The following is an 18,431-nucleotide window of genomic DNA, read 5'->3' on the forward strand; positions in this document are numbered from 1 at the left end:
GCCCGGGCCGCGGCGCTGCCGGGGGAGCGGGGGCCGGGCCGGGCGCGCAGGGAGGCTCCCGGAGGAGAGAGAAGGGAGGGGAAGGCGGCTCCCGGTGCGAGGCCGGAGCGGGCAGGGAGAGCCGGGGGCGGCTGCGGGAACACGCGTGGTGCGGCCGGTGCTGCGGACAGAGCAATTCCGGGTGGCTTCGCCTGGGTGGCGGAGGGAGGCAGAGAGAGAAGAAGGGCCTCGGGAACAGTTCCCGTCTCGCTGACCGAATTAGACCAGGGTGTTTTATAATTTTTTTTCTCCTTTGGAAAGCAGTGTTGTCTTGATGTGGGTCCGGAATTGTTGTGCTCCTCGCAAGCCCTTTAGGTGTGTCTTGCAAAGTAACAAGCACCAACAGGTTGCTTTTCCTGATTGCTTCCATCAGCAGGTGTGGATGGAACGATAGTTACCTTTGGTGTATCCCAGCCACGCCACTTGCTGCTTCCCGAAACACAGCCCAGAGGTCATTTTATATAGAATTGCTTCATTTTATCAACTTTTTGACTTACCTCACCACTACGATTGTCTTCTGCCATCCAAAGAAATGTGCTGCCATGTTGTCACTTTGTTCCTGTTTTAATATTCAGTCAAACACTCTGTTTGAAATATTATTTACTGTTATATGTGCTTATAGTAATCTCGGGGGGTGTTGTGTTCACTAAGCCCGTAGGTTGCTTCTTGAGGCTGTTGATCCATTTATGTTTTTTCTGTTTCATGATTTCTCAAGACTTAGGTACTTGAAAAAAATTGTGGAGCCAGTAAAAGGGGAAAAGAATGTTTTTGAAAGTATGGCATTTTCTACTACTGTCAGGAATGACAATCATGTTTGGTTACATTGACTGGTTGGCAAGACGTTTACTTCTGCTCAACACTGAGGGCTTTGTCTTAAATTTTTTTCTCTGTGCTTACTGTATGTTGAATTTATTGTGTTAAGGAGGGAGTGCAGGCAGGATGATAGCTTCATATACTGATGCCAATGCCAGGGAAGGTAGGAATTAGTAGGAAACAGAAGATGATAAGAGCAGGGGAAGAATTTTACTGTGAAAAGAGTTGTGATACAACTATTTTATGTGGTATGTATCTAGTATTGACTTCTGCAGTTTCTTTTGTGCAGAAAGGTTGCCAAGTCCTCTCCCCTACTTTGAGTTGATGAACTCTCCACATAAGCAGCCAATGTTCTGAGTGTGTAAAGGGCTCTGCTCCTTTTCTCTTCAACTTTCTTTTTAACAATGTGCAACATAAATAATCCTGATGAGAGTAAGTTAATATATTAACAATTTGTCTCCAGGGATTTTTTTTTTTTTTTTTTTTTTTGCTTGTTTTGTGTAAATTTGGCCTGGTGTGAACAGCAGTCATGTGTTCACTCAATGTAATCAGTATTTTGTTTAAGCATGTTTTTTAGTAATGGGTTTTTCTACTGTTTTAACTACACAAACACAAGATCTTTAGGGGGGTGTACTGGTGTGAAAAGCCTGTTGCTGTGTGACATTTATGGATTGACAACAAATGCAGTTGTATGTGCTCCACACGAGCTCATTATCCCTCATGGGATTGACAGTGTGTAATTATACACATAATACATATTTGTACTTTTCTATCCAGATCTTCTGAAGGATGTATTTGGCTGCTGTGCAGACTGAGCCTTTCTGCCTCACTCCACTTTGCTCTGATAACACAGTTTTGCTTGTCTTAATACTCATTTGGACTTTCCAAAACTCCTCCTTTGCCTCCTGCTCTCCTGTCTTTTTGTCGGAAGTGCAGTAGGAGTTGTAGAAATAGTTGCGTAGCGATGGTGCCTGGAGTTTGGACTGCCCAAAAGAAACATTGTTATTTTCAGAATAACAGCCTATCAAAACACATGGCCGTGCTTCAGGCATGGTGCTGAAGCTTGCTGTCTCCTGAAAATAACACTTTTTGGATTGCTTGTAGTTAAGCTGGTGAAGTCTGTGAGCATCACTCAGTAAGAACTATCGGAGAAATGAAGCAAGGTGTAAATAAAGCCTTTTTCAGTCTGTAGATCAGTTTTCTGTAGACAGAAAATCTTACTGATCTTTAAGAGAGTGGCTGGGACCTTGAAAAGCATTGGTGTGCACATCTTTAGTCCTTGAATTATGTTAGAAAGGTAAAAAACCTGCTGTAAACAGCCAGATCCAGTTCTCTTGAGACCTGGAGCATTGTAGCTCAACTTCACTTTTGGATTGATTAAGTACCAGTTAAAAAAGATGAGATGTCAGGATTATGAGGGCATTTTCCATAAATTTATGGGTAGTCACAATTCAGTGATACAAGATGAAGTTGGAATGTGCCATCTTGAAGCCCATGTGTAGTTTTGGGATCTGTGTCTTGTAGGTGTTCAGGGTCATAGAGAGTTGTTACAGCCTGAGTCTTTCAAGGCAAAATGGAATGAAATGTTTTCTTGGAATGTTGTTTGAGATTGATGACATGGGCGAAGCAAAAATCAAGATGCCTGTGGCTGGAAGGGAAAAAAGACAGTTGGAAGATGAGTCAAGTGCCCAGCTTATACATCTCACCAGCTGTTTCTGTGTTACTTACTACAATTTGCTGATGTGGCTTTTCTTCTTATTTGTGAAGTTCCAAACCCACTTGGATGTTGGGAAAAGCAAATCTGCTGCTCCCAGCTTTGGCAGGCAAAAGAACAGTGCATCTGTAACTACTTTGTAAGTTAAAGAAATTTGAAAGGTGGTACCTTGAAGAAACTCCCTCAGCCTAAACATTTGGAAGAGTTTCAGCTTGTGTTTGTGTGCAGAATTTGAATTTTTTCTGTGAGGTTTCTCAGGAACCAGAGCCATTGAGAGGTCCCTGTGACACTGAAATACAAATGGGGGTGGGCAGCAGAAATAGAGGAGATGGTGACTTTTTTGGTCTGAGAATGAAAGGGAATATTTTTTAATTAGAAGGATGAATTTCCAAGTTTACTTGATTTAAAAACAAGCTGGAAAATGGATATAGCTTCCTTCATTGCACTGGAAGTGGGTACAATTTTACTAACTAGAAAAAGAAATTCATTTCTGTTTCAAGGTATGTTCTCATAACATTAAATGCTATCAAAACATTACAAGTTGCTTCCAGCATTTCTGTAATTGTCCACAGGGCTGCATAACTGTACTTGATGTTATTTTATGTTGTTGGTACTGACTGGGATAAACACAAGGTGAGTTCATCTCAAGTAACAAGGTGATGCTGTGAGGGGTAAACACTCCTTGATCTGTTCTTCCTGTAGCAACAACTTACAGCCTTCCAGGATGATCCCACTCCTGAAAGGAAGATTACATCCTTTGCTTACATTAATTGGTGGAAAACCAATTCTTGGGTTTATAAAAAAGTTAAGTAGTAAAATATAGTAACACGCTAGAGAAGACAGCGTTTCCTGGATTTATTTGAGCAGGCAGAAAAAAGGGGTGTATGACTCAACTGTTTTTTGTCTTGCTTTGTGGTGCTGGAAGTAAAAAAATACACAGCTTCGGATGTTTGTTCTTCTGATTTTGGGCTTAATATATTTTCACACTTATTGGGCTTAAATTCGAAAGTATTTGCTTTTGTCTCTTACTTTGGACTTCAAATCAATAGCGGTTTGTTGGTTTTGTATTAAGAAAAACCCAAAAAACAGCCAAAGCTACTGCAAACAAACCAATTCCAAACCTTTAGGTTATGCCATGCTTTTATTTTGTTAAATTTTGGACCTCTGGGATTCAGATTTGATCTACATACACCATTTTAAGGCTCAGCTATAAAAATGTTGCTCACATGAATACTAGTAGTGAATAGTGATTTCTTCAGCATCCTTGAAGCTTATTTCTCTGGGAAGGCGGAATCTGTAATTTGTCACCACCCATTTTCTCATGTAATAATTTGTGATGTTGATATTTTGGGGTTTCTGTACCTTCCTGAATAAATATGCTTTATCCTTGTTCATGGCTCAAATTTTAAGAGCACTGTTGTAAGTTATATTGGACTTTTTCATGTTTTTGAATGGTGATATTGCTTGTTACATGAAAGCTTGCAAAGGGCCAATCATACATTGCAGTAACTAAATGTCAAAGAGTACCATAACTACTTGAAACCCGTTAAATTTAAAAATGAACCTGTTATGGTGTTTTTTACACGTGGGACTGGTGGAAACCAGTGTGTTCAATTTACTTAGTAGTAGTTTAGTATTGTGCTGCTGGAGATTCAAGTGGATTCATGTTTAAATGGAAATCCTTACAAAACAGATGTGGCAAAACCATGTTTTGTTTACTTCCAAGTTGGATGCCAAGGGTGAGCTTCCATTTGTGGTGAGGATATGCCTGTGTGTGGAGAAGGGTGTCCTTGGCCTGGATTAGGTGGTGTCACTCCTTCCTCTGACACTTGATGGGAAAACTGATAAGGGTCTATCATGCACAACTGGGCTGTGGTGAATGAAGTGCACTTGGCTTCTCAGTCAGCTTATGACAATTCACAATAGCAGTTGATTTGCAACCCCTTTATGTGAAGATTGACTTCTCCAGGCTTCCAATCCTCAGTGCTCTTTCATTAACATCATAAAATCTTTTCTTATTCATGGTGGTTCTCATCAGCTTTTGTGCTTGCTGAGCCTAGCTTTACCCAGGGAAATAATTTCCCTGTTTTACAGGTGGAATTAAGGAGTTACTATTTTCCAAAAAAACCCATTTGTACAATGTATTGTAGACTTTTCTTGATCTTTGTTGCATCTTTTTACTTCTCTGAAACTTTCCTGTTTGACACTTTCAAAATTCTTGGTATTGCTACTTCTCCAGGTTTTAATGGCTTTTCATTAAGTATACCTTTTGTATGAAAATAAGCTCGTGATTTTTCCTTGGAAAAATGTATCAGGAATATTACTTGTAAAAGAGTTGCAGGTTTTTATACCTAAAGGAAGGATCTCCATTGAGTGATGCTTGTCTGTTTGATAGCCTTGCTACCCAGGCTTGTTCAAGTTAGAGAAGGCACACTTAGTGCAGTAGGTAAAGCAAAAATCCAAAAGTTATGTCCTTTTGTTTAGATGAGAAGAAGAAATATTGGTACTTCTTCACTGAAACATGTAGTAAATTGTATTTTACTGGTTGCCAGTGATGTGGATGTAAGCGTGTCGTTGTTCAGAAGATTGGCAGTTCTTGCTTTCATGTGTAATCAAAACAATTCCTTTCTTTAGCTGACTTTCATTTGGGGCGTGAGGTGCTAATCAAAAGATGAGGAGGAATATTTCTAATTTTCAGTATATGTTTATCTCTCAGTCATAAATCATATATAGGAACATTTTCTACAGTGCTCCAATCAGCCCAAACTGCTTTTCTAGAATTAGTGTATAGTTTTCACTGTTGTGCAAGTGACAGACTGTAAATATACATGACTTTTTGGGCTGCTAAATGCAATGGGCATATGGAAGCCAGTCTTGGGAATTGTTCTTGCCTCAAGCAGGCTGAGGAGATGGATGAGATTTTGGTGATTAAGAGTAGGGGGAAGCATTTAGCTTTAAGGGTAGAAACTTGTCTCATAGGATGTGTCATGCTGTTGCTGGGTGATGTGTTTTCTTTTGCCAGAAGTGTGATTATGTTTGGTTGCTCCTTATGTAATATTTACATGTGAATTGCAGTAAAGCCATTGCTTAACATTTTTTAATATAAAGCCATTTTCAACTTTTACATGTTAAATAATATTTCATATTACCCATAAGTCATAAGGCTTTTCCTATTCTCTATTTGGTTAATAAAATCCTTGTTTGTATGGACATGTTTGCTTGTTTGTATTTGGAAACAGAACAAAATGCTCTTCATCCACTGAACAGGTCCAAAAGACAGTAAAAAAGCTGTGATTATTTTTTATGGTATTTCCAGGTAGAGTAAATTTGCTATTACTCAAGTTCTCTTCTAGAGCTGAACTTTGGTATCTGAGCTGCTCTGGTATTTCTGCTGATCAGGCAACTGTGGTGGGTGTTACTTTAATTATGGATTTTAATTTTCAGGAAACTTTGGTTTTTCTAAGCTTGTCCCTTTTTGGTTTGTCCTCTTCTGTGACAACCCCTACATATGTTTGTTATGATGAATAACAACCACTATATTTGCCAACAGGCTTTCCTTGCCTGAGAACTGTAAGCAGAAAAACTCACAGAACTGTTGTAGTTTTAATCCTATGGTGACTTCCTTTACTGTTAAATCTCACAAGAAGCTATGGGAGTAACTTTGTTGTGGGATTTGTAGTTTCTATTTTTGTTGTGTGGAGGAACAGGAAAAGCTGTAGCAACTTCAGGCCTAGCACCGCATAAAACATTTGGTTTTTGTGTCCTGTGCATTTGCAAGTCTAATTGTTTGCAATACTGTTTCTCTTAACTCTTTGGAATATAGCCAAATAACTTTATGTGTGTATATTTAATCAGTTAAAATATAATATTACAGGAAAAGCTATTGTTTCACTGGTCCAGGTTTTTAATTACTACCTTGTTATTTTTGGGGTTAGCTGCCTTAGCTGTGTGCTCAGAAATTTTTTTATAAGTCTGGTCTTGATTTTGTTTTAATAGGACACATCTGAGTCTTGTATTTTCTTCTGAGTTATTAGAACACATTATAGAAGGGGAAGTAGTGTATTGGTGTGGGAGAAAGGTGGAGCTGAATGGGGGGGTTGGTGTCAGGAAGGTGCTTCAGCTTCCCTTTCAGTGCCTTTATCTGCTCCAAATGAGAAAGGGGAAACAAAAAGGCCCAGTCCCTTCATGGTTATTAGCAATGGCAGGTACAGACAGACTGGGGGGTGATGCTTTAAGGATATTCAAGATTGCACCCTAACAGAGGCTTTGAAAGCAGGTGTTGCAGGAAGTCACATTAAAAAGGTTGCTTCCCTTCTGGTTTTCTCTCCTGTGTATTGGACAAGGAGCAGGCCACCTAAAAGGTTATGTTCTAGTTTGGCTGAGTTCATTATACTGAAATTAGTGTGACTGTTCAAAATGTGCTGATAAACTTCTACTTGTCCTCTGCTTTGCAGTCCTGTTTCAAAGCATGGCATCTTGAGTATTTTGTACAAAAAAAGAGCTTGCTTTCTGTTACAGAAAAAGTTATTCCATGAGATTATTTAAAAACAGACACTGAAGGATACATGGAATTGTAAAACATACATTATTCCCTGCCCCTCCTTCTGTATAGAATGTGTGTGAAGCGTGGTTTGGAATTTATTTTATACTTAGTTTATCTTTTTGCCCACATATTCCCCAAGCCCCCATCTTTTCCTGGTAGCCGCAAATCTTCTGAGAATTGATCAGTTGGACTTCTCTTTTCCTGATGAATTCATGGTTTCAGGTACATTCAGGAAAAAGTTTGCTATTCCTATTCTTCCTGAGCAGTTTGGGATGGGGGGGACTGTTGCTGTGAATTTTTTTTTTGGTACATTTGAGTTGCAGACCAGCTGGCCAAGGTGGTGTTGCTGTTGTGTTCCTTTCTCTGCTGGCTCTGATATTTGTGTGACAGGGGAGCTGGTGCCGACTGGAACTGATGGATTTTTTGGGGGAGAGGATGTTCCCTGTCCTTAAATTCCTATTGAGCTTATACTGGGTTCAGATGAGTGCTGAAGGTGCAGTGAGGGTGTACAGTAGGACACAAAGTTTTGTTTTTATTGCTTGAAATCAGTTTTGAACGTATCTATACTGTGCCCATCAGGTGCAAGCATGGTGTGACATCGTGGTGGGAAGTGATGCTTTATCTCTACCTTTGCTTCACGTTTTGGAGGCTCACACCTCTAAAGGATGTTTGTTCTTTCTGTCTACTTTGTTTCTTCTCAGGCTTTTGTGGTTTTCTATAAAAGGGACTTGGCTAAAACTATTTTGGGGAACTCTTGATAGGTCTGTGAGGCAAAATGTTTAGTCTTCTTAAGGAGAAAAGTATTTATCTACAAGTCTGCTAATTCTGCTTCAGTTGACCTAGATATTTGCTGCATTAAGCTAGCAGTTTTTCAAACAAATTAATAAAGTAAGTTTGATGGAAAAGTTATAATGGACATACAAATATGAGTCCAGCTCAGGTGCTGTTGCCTTAGATTGATCCTATGGTTAAAAAAAGCCAAATTTACTCGTTTGATCAGATAAGGAAGAGTGGCTGGAATGTTTGTGACTTTGTGTGCTGACACAAAGGCTGGAAGAGTGCAGGTTACTCTTTCACCTCTTGGAAGGTTTTTAGGCTAGAACTTCTGGATGTTGTTACAGACGCTCTAATTTGCATCCTTTTGCATTTAAAAACACAAGTTTTCGTTTTGCAGAGTGCAGTGTCTACTGTGGTACAGCATAAGGAAAAAGTATTTCCTGTCTTACCCTCTGAAAAAACAGTCCCTTGTGATATTCCTTTTATGATGTAGGTCATAAACCAGAGAACAGTCACATTTTTTAGGTTACAAATTCTGGTCCTGAGGGAGAGGGAGGGGAGATAAAGCAGGTACAGTGTTAACTACTTCCTCTTTCTGGCTCAAGAGAATGTCTTGGATAATAATCTGTATTTCCATGTTTTTGTCTAGGTTGTTGAAGACTATGCTGGAAGGTGGCAGGTCCCTTTGCCTCAGCTCCAGGTGCTGCAGACGGCGCTGTGCTGTTTCACGTCTGCCTGTGTGTCATTCCCAGCTGAATGTGAGCATGTACAATATGTACTGAGTAGCCTTGCTTTGTGAGTACTTCTTCATTTTTATTGTTTCTTCCTTTACAATATCACAGCAAAAGGGTTTCAGATCCTCACAGCTCACAAAAGAGGCTTTGCAGGTGGTGTAGCTATACAGAACCAGGAATTGCTAAGTAGAATTTAGTCTTTCTTGCATCCTTGTCAAATATTCAGGTTGGCTATGACAGTGTTTTGTCATGAGGGATGTCTGGCAAAATGAATAATCTAGGAAATGAGTGATCACCATAAACTTATTTTGGAGTATTTGAAGACCAACCTGTGCCAGTAGATCATTTAAAATGATTTATCTCACATTTTTACTTCTGTACCTCTAGTGATATCATAAGCTAAGTACTTCTTAAGAGAAATTTCTTAAGAAAGAAGTCAATTACTTTAAAATTGCATGGATTTTTATGTTTGAGTCATCAAAATGCTTATGGGAATTATTTGTTATGCAGTTAACTGACCCAAAGTCACATTCAGCTTCAAGAATTGCAGAATGTTGTGACATAAATCTTGCTGTAATTTTGATTTTTTTTAATGCATTGGTCATTTTCCCACATGAAGACTGGACATAAGGAAAAACAAAAGCTGTCTTTAAATGTTGGTCGAACTTCACTGTAAACATTTCCTGGTTTGTTTATGTGAAACTGTTTGACAGAGAATTATTTATGGCTTCATAAGACCACACTTTCCAAACCCAAAATTCTCAGGTCTTGGAGAATATTGGAGCAGCTGCATCAAAACATGGTGACATCTGTTGCTGTGAGTTTTTTCACTAGTTTTAAGGAAAAAACCTCAAAATGCAAACCATGCTCGTATGTACTTTTAAATAGCAAAGCTTGGGCGAGTAAAAGGTGGAAATTGAGGTGTTTTTTTGGGTGGATGCATTCTGATAATTAAGAAGTATATCGGTCACTGAGTTCCTGTCACCCTTGTCTGTTTTGATTTTTGGAACTGGGTTTACTCCATGAGATTTGCTTCCATTCTAGGAGGTCAGATTATTTATTCTTCTGCCTGGCTGGCACAGTTTTGCATGTGATGTGATATAAAGGGATCCCAGGGCTTAGTAGCTGCAGTTACCTGGGCAACCTTGCTCGAATCTCTTTTGAAAATTCAGTGTATATTAAATCTTAGTTCTTGGAGAGCAAAACTCTGCCTGACTGTATTGTCATCCTCAAGTAAGACTTCCTTGGTAACCAGACAATAAACTGTTAACAGGAACAACTGGTTTATTTCCTATGCTTAATAACCTTGCTATTCATATCAAATCAAGCAGCATTTGCATTAATATCAGGAAGTCTTAATAATGGTGCCATGCTGGTGTTTTTAGGCAATCTTCTGATGCCAAAGCAGTGATGTGATCAATCTACATGGATATAAATGTGGATGTGCAATGCTGCAGACAGTTCTGAGATAAACAGATTTGGAACTGACTAGTAATTTTAACTGGAGACTGGTGATGAGGAAATAAAAATATTTTGATGGCTTCCTTTATTAGACCATGAGCAAGTGCATTGATAAAACAGAAGATCATAGTTTACTCTTGTTCACTGTTGATTTCCAGATTTTTTTTGCAAGATCCTCCTTTTTTTAAATCAGTCAAAGCAAATTTAAATGCATGCATCACTTGCTCTAACTAGTTTTGTCTTACTATTTAAGTTCAGTTTGGCTGCTTGCCACATCATGACATGACTCATGGCTGACCTTTCCTGAGAGTCAAGTATGCTGCAAAATTTTGTTTAATGTGAAAAGAGATAATATTTTTTCAGAACCAAGTACTTATTTGGGTTGGGATTGTTTTTTCATTGCGTATTTGAGTTGAGATTCAAAGACCTAGCCTTGAGAGAAATTTTGTCACTGAACATAATGAATTTGTATCTTTATTTCTGTAGGCCTGTTTTTGGCACAGTTAATCACTGGTTAAAAAAAAAATTGATTCAGTGTAATCTATTGGAAATCTTGATTTTATGGTACTTGTCAATTATTCCTATAGAACATTTAATTATGCCTATGTGAGTATTAAGACTTTTTTAATGCACAGTGTTTCTGAAAATGTTACTGAGGTGAAAAAACTGCCTTTAATTTGCACAGTATTTCTTGAAGTCTTGCCTGTCCCTCTGAGAGTTGCTCAGTTCTTGTCTGCTGCTCATGACTTTCTCAATCAGCAATTGCAGCTCATTAGTCCAATTCCTGCTTGGTACTTTTTCCAAGTAGAAATGGAATTTCTCAGAATCTTCAGGCAGCACAGTAACAGTTGCACTGCGGATCCACGAACTCTGACTGCCAAGTTTTTGATTGAATTGACTCAACTGCATTATCTGGAGGGAGGCTTTTGCAATTGAAAGCCTGAATTGAAAGCTGCTTTTTACCAACCTCTCTGATTCTGCCACCAGGATTTAAAAGAAATGAAATGCTAGACCAGGATTTTAAGATGATAAAAACCATGGAGGCCACAAGCCAGGTTGAATCTAAGCAGGTGTTGAAAGTATCAGTCCTTTCTTCTGCCATTTCTGCAGAAATGCATTTCTGCATTTCGGGGTAACACCTGTTAATTCATCTTGCTGGAGATAGACCTGATCTGCTTAAAAACTTGGTGGTGGTAAAATTCAAGTTGTATGAATTTGAATGCCACACGGAAGGTGAATGTAGTTTTGTTTGCATGTTTGCACCAAAGCTGTCCCTTTCCAAATAATCTTCAAAAGCATTTTTTTGAAAAGATAAAATAATTAACACCTTTAAACCACCATCTTCATAGAGGGACTTCAGTTACAGCAAGACAGGCTGAAATAAAATAAAGTGTGTTTGTAGAAAGTGCTTGAAAACATGAATTGGCGGGCACCAAAAACCTTTGAGTGACTTTACATGGACACAAGTCTAGAATACACAAAATTCCTAATTTTGATTTGAGTGCTGTGAAAAGTAAGACTTACAGTAGTTTCGTGTTTTTGAATAAATGTTTTTGGTTTGACTTGTCACTACTTCTGTTTTTTAGGAGTTTTTTTGAATTGCTGCTGTTCTTTGGAAAGGATGAGTTCTATGAAGATCCTTTGAAAGATATTTTAGGTTCAATCCAGGTAGCGTTGCCTACTTTCGTATAAACTTTTAATATTATTTCAGTAGATGTAAAGACAGTTTTTGTGACTATATGACCTGGAGGAATCATGCCATTATATTGAAAGAAACTCGGCTTGTTTATGTTTATTTAGGGCTTAATGACATTCAGTTCATGACATGGCATCTCATGTTTCCCCTCTGGTTTTAAACAGTAAATTTGAAACTGAAGCTTCATCTCAATGAAGTCTTCAAGTCAGCACAAACATGGATAGTTTAAATTTTTCTATTCTTGGGTAGATTGGGACAGAGTTTTGTTTATCTATGTACAACTGCATAAGATGAATGACCCTGGATTAAAAACTTGTTTTGCCAGGTAAGTGTGGGGTTTGGTTTGTTTGGGTTTTTTTAATACCCAAATTGATTTTTAGGGTTGTGCCACCATGAGAGGAAACTTTGCAGGGAAAGAAGGGATGAAAAGGATGAAAACCAGGGTTGTGTCTCTATTAATACTGCTCATGGAACTACAGTTTGAGAAATGGTTCTTCCCTTGTTATTTTTATGGTGATACCTATTACTGCTTCTACAAATTGATGTGCCAGCACTGTTTCTGCATCAGTTGTGTAATCGAACTGGCAGTGAAAAGCAGGTAATTGTATGTGGATGGAAGCCATTCTTCTGCTGCATTTTTTGTTTCAATATTGGATAACTTCCTCGCTACTAAAATTTTCTGTTAATTAATGGTGTTGTTGACACTTTTACAACAAATAAGGTACAGGGATTAGAGGGAACTTGACGTGTGAAAATCATGGCTGGCTAAATCATTCCATGATATTACAGGCAAACGTAATTCCTGTTATGTGGAAATCTGGAGAAAAATGGTTGCTTGAGGGCTGGTGACTCATGGCTTAATTCAGTTTTTCCCTCAGAAATCACAAATCCAGCTCAACATGTCTAAATCTGTGGAGGCTGCCATGAGGTGAAGACTTGTCTCAGTGTGTACCAGTAATGGTCTCAATCCAAGGAAAGGTGTTTTTGCTTTGTTATCCACATGGAAGGCTCTTTCTCAGTGCTGTAGAAGTCATGAATTTGGCCTTCAACAGTTCTGTATTGCTGTTTTTAGATAATATCAGTTGTTGCTTTAGGACTTTCTGTATGGTCAATGAAAGACTTAGTAGCTCAAATTACTGACTGAGGAAATACTCAGCCATGCATGGGTTTCTTGGTTTGTATTTTTGGGAGAGCCTAACTATTTTTAGACAACATCATCTTCTTTCTAATTGTTTCTCTTTTTACACATAGGAATGTCAGAACCTTCTAAATAAATACAGAAATCTGAACCTGGAACTAGTGACTCGAATCATTCGAGATGGTGGACCATGGGAGGATCCAGTATTACAAGCAATTCTTAAAGCAAAGCCTGTGTCACAGGAATTAGGTACTTCCTTTATCACAGTAGTTTTCTAGAGTACTGAAAAATGTGTTCAAATATGGTTTATTTTAATATACAGGGTGAGGTGTTGTAGCTGGCATTGCACAGAGTTTTAACTATTTTTCTGTAGTAAAATGTGCTGGTCCCTTTTTTGTTTGACAGAAAGCTGAATTTCTTTGCTGATTTAAGTCTGCTTTTATAATGTAGAGATCAGATTGGTCAGACACAGGCAGCTCCTAAATAGTTAATAAAATTCATAGGGTGGGTTTACCAGATCTAAGTGTACACTTAGAGCATGGAGACCAACTTGGCTTCAGTTAGACTCCTGAAATAACACGACTGGAGAGGATCTGATGTGTATTTGTCTCCTGGCACTCTGACTCATTTAATTTTTCTCTTCAGTTGTAAATACTTGGTCTTGTGGCTTTCCTTGGTTCTGTTTCCAATGATGCCCATGGCTACATGTGACAGCTGCTTTCTGTTTATGGATATGTAATTCCTGGAGCTGGGAAAGGTGCAGTGCATGGGAACAAAATCACTGGAATGTTAATGAAAGTTCCTAAGAGGAAAAATACTCAAGCTGCAGTAAAGTCTTTACTAGCATCTTAAGCAACTTATTGACCAGCAGTGTTCACAGGGGAGCTCTTAAAAGTTGTTTTTGTCTGATAGTGATGGAAAATGCCAGTTCTTCTCTAGTTATTATGGTGAAGTGCATGATACAAACTCACCATTGTGTTTGTGACAATGTGCTCATTCTGGAGAGAGAGGAAGAGCACTGAAGTCAGAAGAGCTCAGTGAGCTGCCTCCTTAACCAGAACAAGGGTTTTGATAGCAAATTAACAGCATTGTCTTTGTTGTTCTGTCTCTTTTGTGAAGCAACTGCTTGAGCAACAGATTTACCCATGATTTTTAGTAGCTATCTCAAAGTTCTGGTGAAATACCTACAGAAACAAAATGAAAACTAAGATGAACCTTGTTTTGTTCTGCATTGCATGATTTTGGTGATTATGATGTGGAATTAGGTCTCTATCTCCATCTCTCCAGCAAAGAATTGGTTTAGTCCTTTGCTATAGTGATTCTCTTGATCACCATGACGCCTCTCTATGATGGGTAACAGTTTGAGGCTGTTTGTTTTTAACCTGGCAGAGCAGGAATGAGGCCTGTTGTCATGAGATGAGCACTTTGTTACCTTTTGTTTCAGGCTGCATCTCCTTCCCCTCTGCTGAGAGGTTTTTTCTCCTTTTATCTTCTGATATCCTCACACACACCCTTGACACATCTCATCTGTGCTGACAAACGTTTCATTTTAGATAAATATATTTTGGAAGCTCACTCTTTCTTCCTCTCACTTCCTCTAAAATTTGCTTCTTGTGGAGTCTTACACAAAGCAAACATCCTGTGCTGCTTTATAGGCTAGCAGTGTTTGGTGTATATTTTGAAACTTGGCCATGTAGTTCCCTCAGGGGTTATTTTAAATAGGAAAAACTGCCTATTATTGCTGAATCACCAACCATTCCTTGCAAAAATCAGTTTGTGTGAACTACCTAATCCTGTCTTGGGTTCATTAACTCCATGGAGAAGCTTAGGCCAAGACAAACCTCTCTGTGCCTACCTTTACATGAGTTGTAGTAAACTTTGAGATGTCACAGTCTGTTTGGAGGTGGCTGGAAACAAAGGCAGTCATTGAAAGAAAGAGTAGGGTTGAAACATAGGAGCAATGAACTTGTGATAGACTAGGGAGAATAAGGTGAGCATCTAGAAGAGAACAGTATGGAGGTGCAGTCAGATGGAGCAGGTGATGAGTTGCTGAGGTGGGAGTTGATGTCTGTTGCTCTAAAGCAAAGCATCACTGCCTGGATAAGATTAAATGTTGTTCGTTAGTGTATCACAGACTCGGCCAAATGCTGCTGTAGCTGGCAGTTGTCTTTGGCTTGGGGGCTAGAAGAGCTCTGTGTGCTGCCCTGGGAAAACAGGACATTCCAGGGCAGGAAGGAAGCACTGCCCTGCTAGCAGCATCACTGGAACTCTGCTTGAAAACAGCGTGTGGAGGCTATAGGAACCCACATCCTTGGGAGCTCCTGCTGGCAGTGGTGTAGGGTGTGGGAGATCTCCTTCCCTGGGAGAGGAGGCTGGCAGAGGACAGAGTCTCATTTATGGAGCAGAAGGGACCTAAGAGTTCCCTGCACCAAATGGGAATGGTAGAACAGGGTGAGCTGTGCTGTGGAGTGCAATTCTCCCTCCTTTAAGGGAAAAGGATGTTACAGCCACTTGTTAGATGGGCAGCATTTCCTTACCATTAGCACTTATCCAAAGCTGAGTATTTCCAGCCTAATTTTTCAGTAATCTGTTGGGTAATGTTTGCATACAAAACAGAGGATGTGGTTTGTTATCCTGAGGAAGGTAATTCAAAAAAGGAGAGGCCTTTACTTGCTTTAAGGACTTTTCTGTATAATCACTTTTTCTTGCAGTTCATTGCCACCATTAGATACTGGCTTTCTCAAAAGTGCTGATGGATAGTGGGAATGAGATGGTTTTTTTTTACAGTGCATCTGTTAACAAATCAAACTGAAACCTGATACCTTGAATAACAATTCCTAAGTGTTCATTAGCATGGGACACTACTAGCTTGCATAAAAATAAAGATGCTAGAGAAATCCTGGGTTTGAGTATAAGGAATGATTAAAAAAAAAAAAAAAAGTTTTAGCTGAAAGCTTGTTGTGCAAGTATTCTCTTCATTTTGGGGGAAAAATTCTTTGTTGAGAGTGTGGTTTTCAGTAACCATTTCTTAAGTTTCACTTTAAGTTGCTTGCAATTAATACTGATTCCTTCTAAGGTATAAACTTTCAGCCTTCACTGACTTTAAATTGACAATCTCATTCTTTCTTTCTTTAAAACATGAAACACTAGAGTACTGCAGTTGTAGCCTTGAGTGATATTTTAACTTTTAATCCAAAGAGATACTACAATCTATATGAACTTTTATAGTAGAGGTACAAAGCATGTGTTCTAGGTATTTCTGAATTTCCAGTTACTTCAATGTTGAGTATTTTCAGTATCTCCCTTGAGCTGATTTCATTCAAATATTAGTGTTAAGATTGTCTTTCAGAGCCAAAAACCAGATTTCCAGAACTGAGGAGCTAGAATTTAAATGTATTTAGATAGGAGTTGTGCCCAGTAGCACTTTCAGAGGAAGAAAAGGTGTGTTTTCCAATTTGGCAAGGAAAATCAAGGCATTCAAAGCTTCTTGAGGCAACAGCATGTGAATTGTAGTTAACATTTTTCACCACTTTGAGGTCTTACATTTTAATGGATAATGAGTATCTTGAGGTTTTTTTTGAATATTTATAATTATGGCTTTGGAAGTGATGTCAGTCCTGTGCTTCTGGCAGTCACACAGATTCCGCTGCTGAGAAAGGAGGGAATTTTCTTTCTCTAAAATGTTCACATCTGCTTCTATATAATATATATTTTACTAATCCTTTGCAGCACCTTGTGTTAACTTGTTAGAAACAAAATACTGAATTAGATTACTGGTTTAAGAAAAATAACAATTTCTGTTTGCAAGCAGAAGGACAGATTTCTTATGGTATTTAATTTAATATTTGATAGGTATTTTAGCAGAGCCTTTATTTTTTCTTAATATTATTTGTTATTAAAAACAACATTACATTTAGATATATTTGTTGTTTGGACTTCATATTCTAATTGCCTTTAAATCTTTCTTTTCTGTGCAGTTAACAAATATTTAAGCTCTGAAAATCCACTGTTCTTTGAACTCCGTGCCAGATACCTTATTGCCTGTGAACGCATCCCTGAGGCAATGGCTCTTATCAAATCTTGCATAAATCATCCAGATATCAGTAAAGATCTGTATTTCCATCAAGCTCTTTTCACCTGTCTTTATATGTCACCATTAGAAGATCAGCTATTCCAGGAGGTATTGTTTGTCAGTATACATTTCTTTTTTAAAATGAAGTGGTGCTTTATACTTGCTTTGTACGAGTTGTCAAGAGGAGCATGTGGAACTCTGATTTTGTGGAACCAAATGTCTTAAAATCAGGCAGCCACCCTGATGTTGCTTAACTTAGTGCTGACTTAAGCTTTGAAAAGTTAAATGTGCAGTGCCTACAAATCTTGTTGACCTAAATGTTATTTTTTGGTCAAGTGTTCTTGTAGATATAGTCCCTAAATATTTTGTAACTTCAGTGTATTGATTATTTTACTATTGACTATTATTTTAGTAAAAGCACTTGAGCCTAATGGATATTAATCGTACATTATATAGTTTTGTTGAAGTTTTTAAATGATGCCCCAGTATGTAAAATGACACTTGAGCTGAATGTGGCCCTATTTTACCACTGATTGCACTTACTAGATTACAGTGTTTTTCTTAACCTTGTTTTAAGAACAAGCTACCATCATGCAAAAAAGTGATTTTGTGTAGTATTTTAATTTCTCAGACAATTACTCTGATGGTCATTTCTCTAAGAAATATGAAAGAGCTCGAAATACCTCCAAACTCTTTATTTGTAGATGTACACAAAAGCCATTCCAAAGACATCCTGTGTTAATATCAATTCCTGAAGTTTTTAGTAGAGCAAGGTCTGATAGGTTTTGATTTCATGTCAGCCAATTGATCTAAATCAATTTTATTTTAATTGTATAGCACTTGTTGAGGACTGATTGCAAGAGTGGAATTGAGATCATCTGCAACACTGAAAAAGAAGGGAAGACTACCTTAGCCTTACAGCTTTGTGAATCCTTCCTAGTCCCACAGCTCCAAAATGGGGACATGTATTGTATATGGTAAATACTTTATTTCTGGGGAAGCAGCTGAGCAGAAAATACATGCTTATTGCCAAAATGAAACTCACCTAACTTTAAAATACCAGATAAAAACGATTTTGAAATGTTCCTGGTGCTTCTGTTGTGCCTGTTTGCCTTTTTACACACAGCCATGTACAGGGGTAGCCTACATAGTGCAAAACACTTCTTTAATGTTTCAAAGTAACAGAAAAGTGAGCCCTTTACACTCCTCAGGCTAGAAATACCTAGAAATGTAGCATTTATTATTAGCAAAATGCAGTCTGTAGACTTTAGCCATGTAGATATTTTGCTCTGTAACTGTAGTGTGTCACCAAAGTGCCTAAAAAGAGAATGTATGGTTCTGAAAATGTGCTATTAATTATGGAAACTTTGATGTCATAAACAGAGCTACCACCTAGATGGGGTTCTCTAGAAAACACATTCAGTCATCTTGATACTTGGATGAG

The 18,431-nt window shown here is 38.3% G+C and overlaps 1 protein-coding gene across 1 annotated transcript in view; it reads left to right on the plus strand.

Moving 5' to 3' along the window:
* Positions 1–18,431, plus strand: part of ZNF654 (zinc finger protein 654) — a 30,329-nt gene that overhangs the window by 253 nt on the left and 11,645 nt on the right. The window contains exons 2-6 of the mRNA XM_082277580.1: positions 8,536–8,681; positions 11,668–11,749; positions 13,029–13,164; positions 16,893–17,095; positions 17,825–17,964. Of these exons, the coding sequence (XP_082133706.1) occupies positions 8,536–8,681; positions 11,668–11,749; positions 13,029–13,164; positions 16,893–17,095; positions 17,825–17,964 (707 nt within the window). The remainder of the gene's footprint in view (positions 1–8,535; positions 8,682–11,667; positions 11,750–13,028; positions 13,165–16,892; positions 17,096–17,824; positions 17,965–18,431) is intronic.

The sequence above is a fragment of the Coloeus monedula genome (assembly GCF_965178545.1).
Source record: "Coloeus monedula genome assembly, chromosome: 3".
Taxonomy (NCBI): Eukaryota; Metazoa; Chordata; class Aves; order Passeriformes; family Corvidae; genus Coloeus; species Coloeus monedula.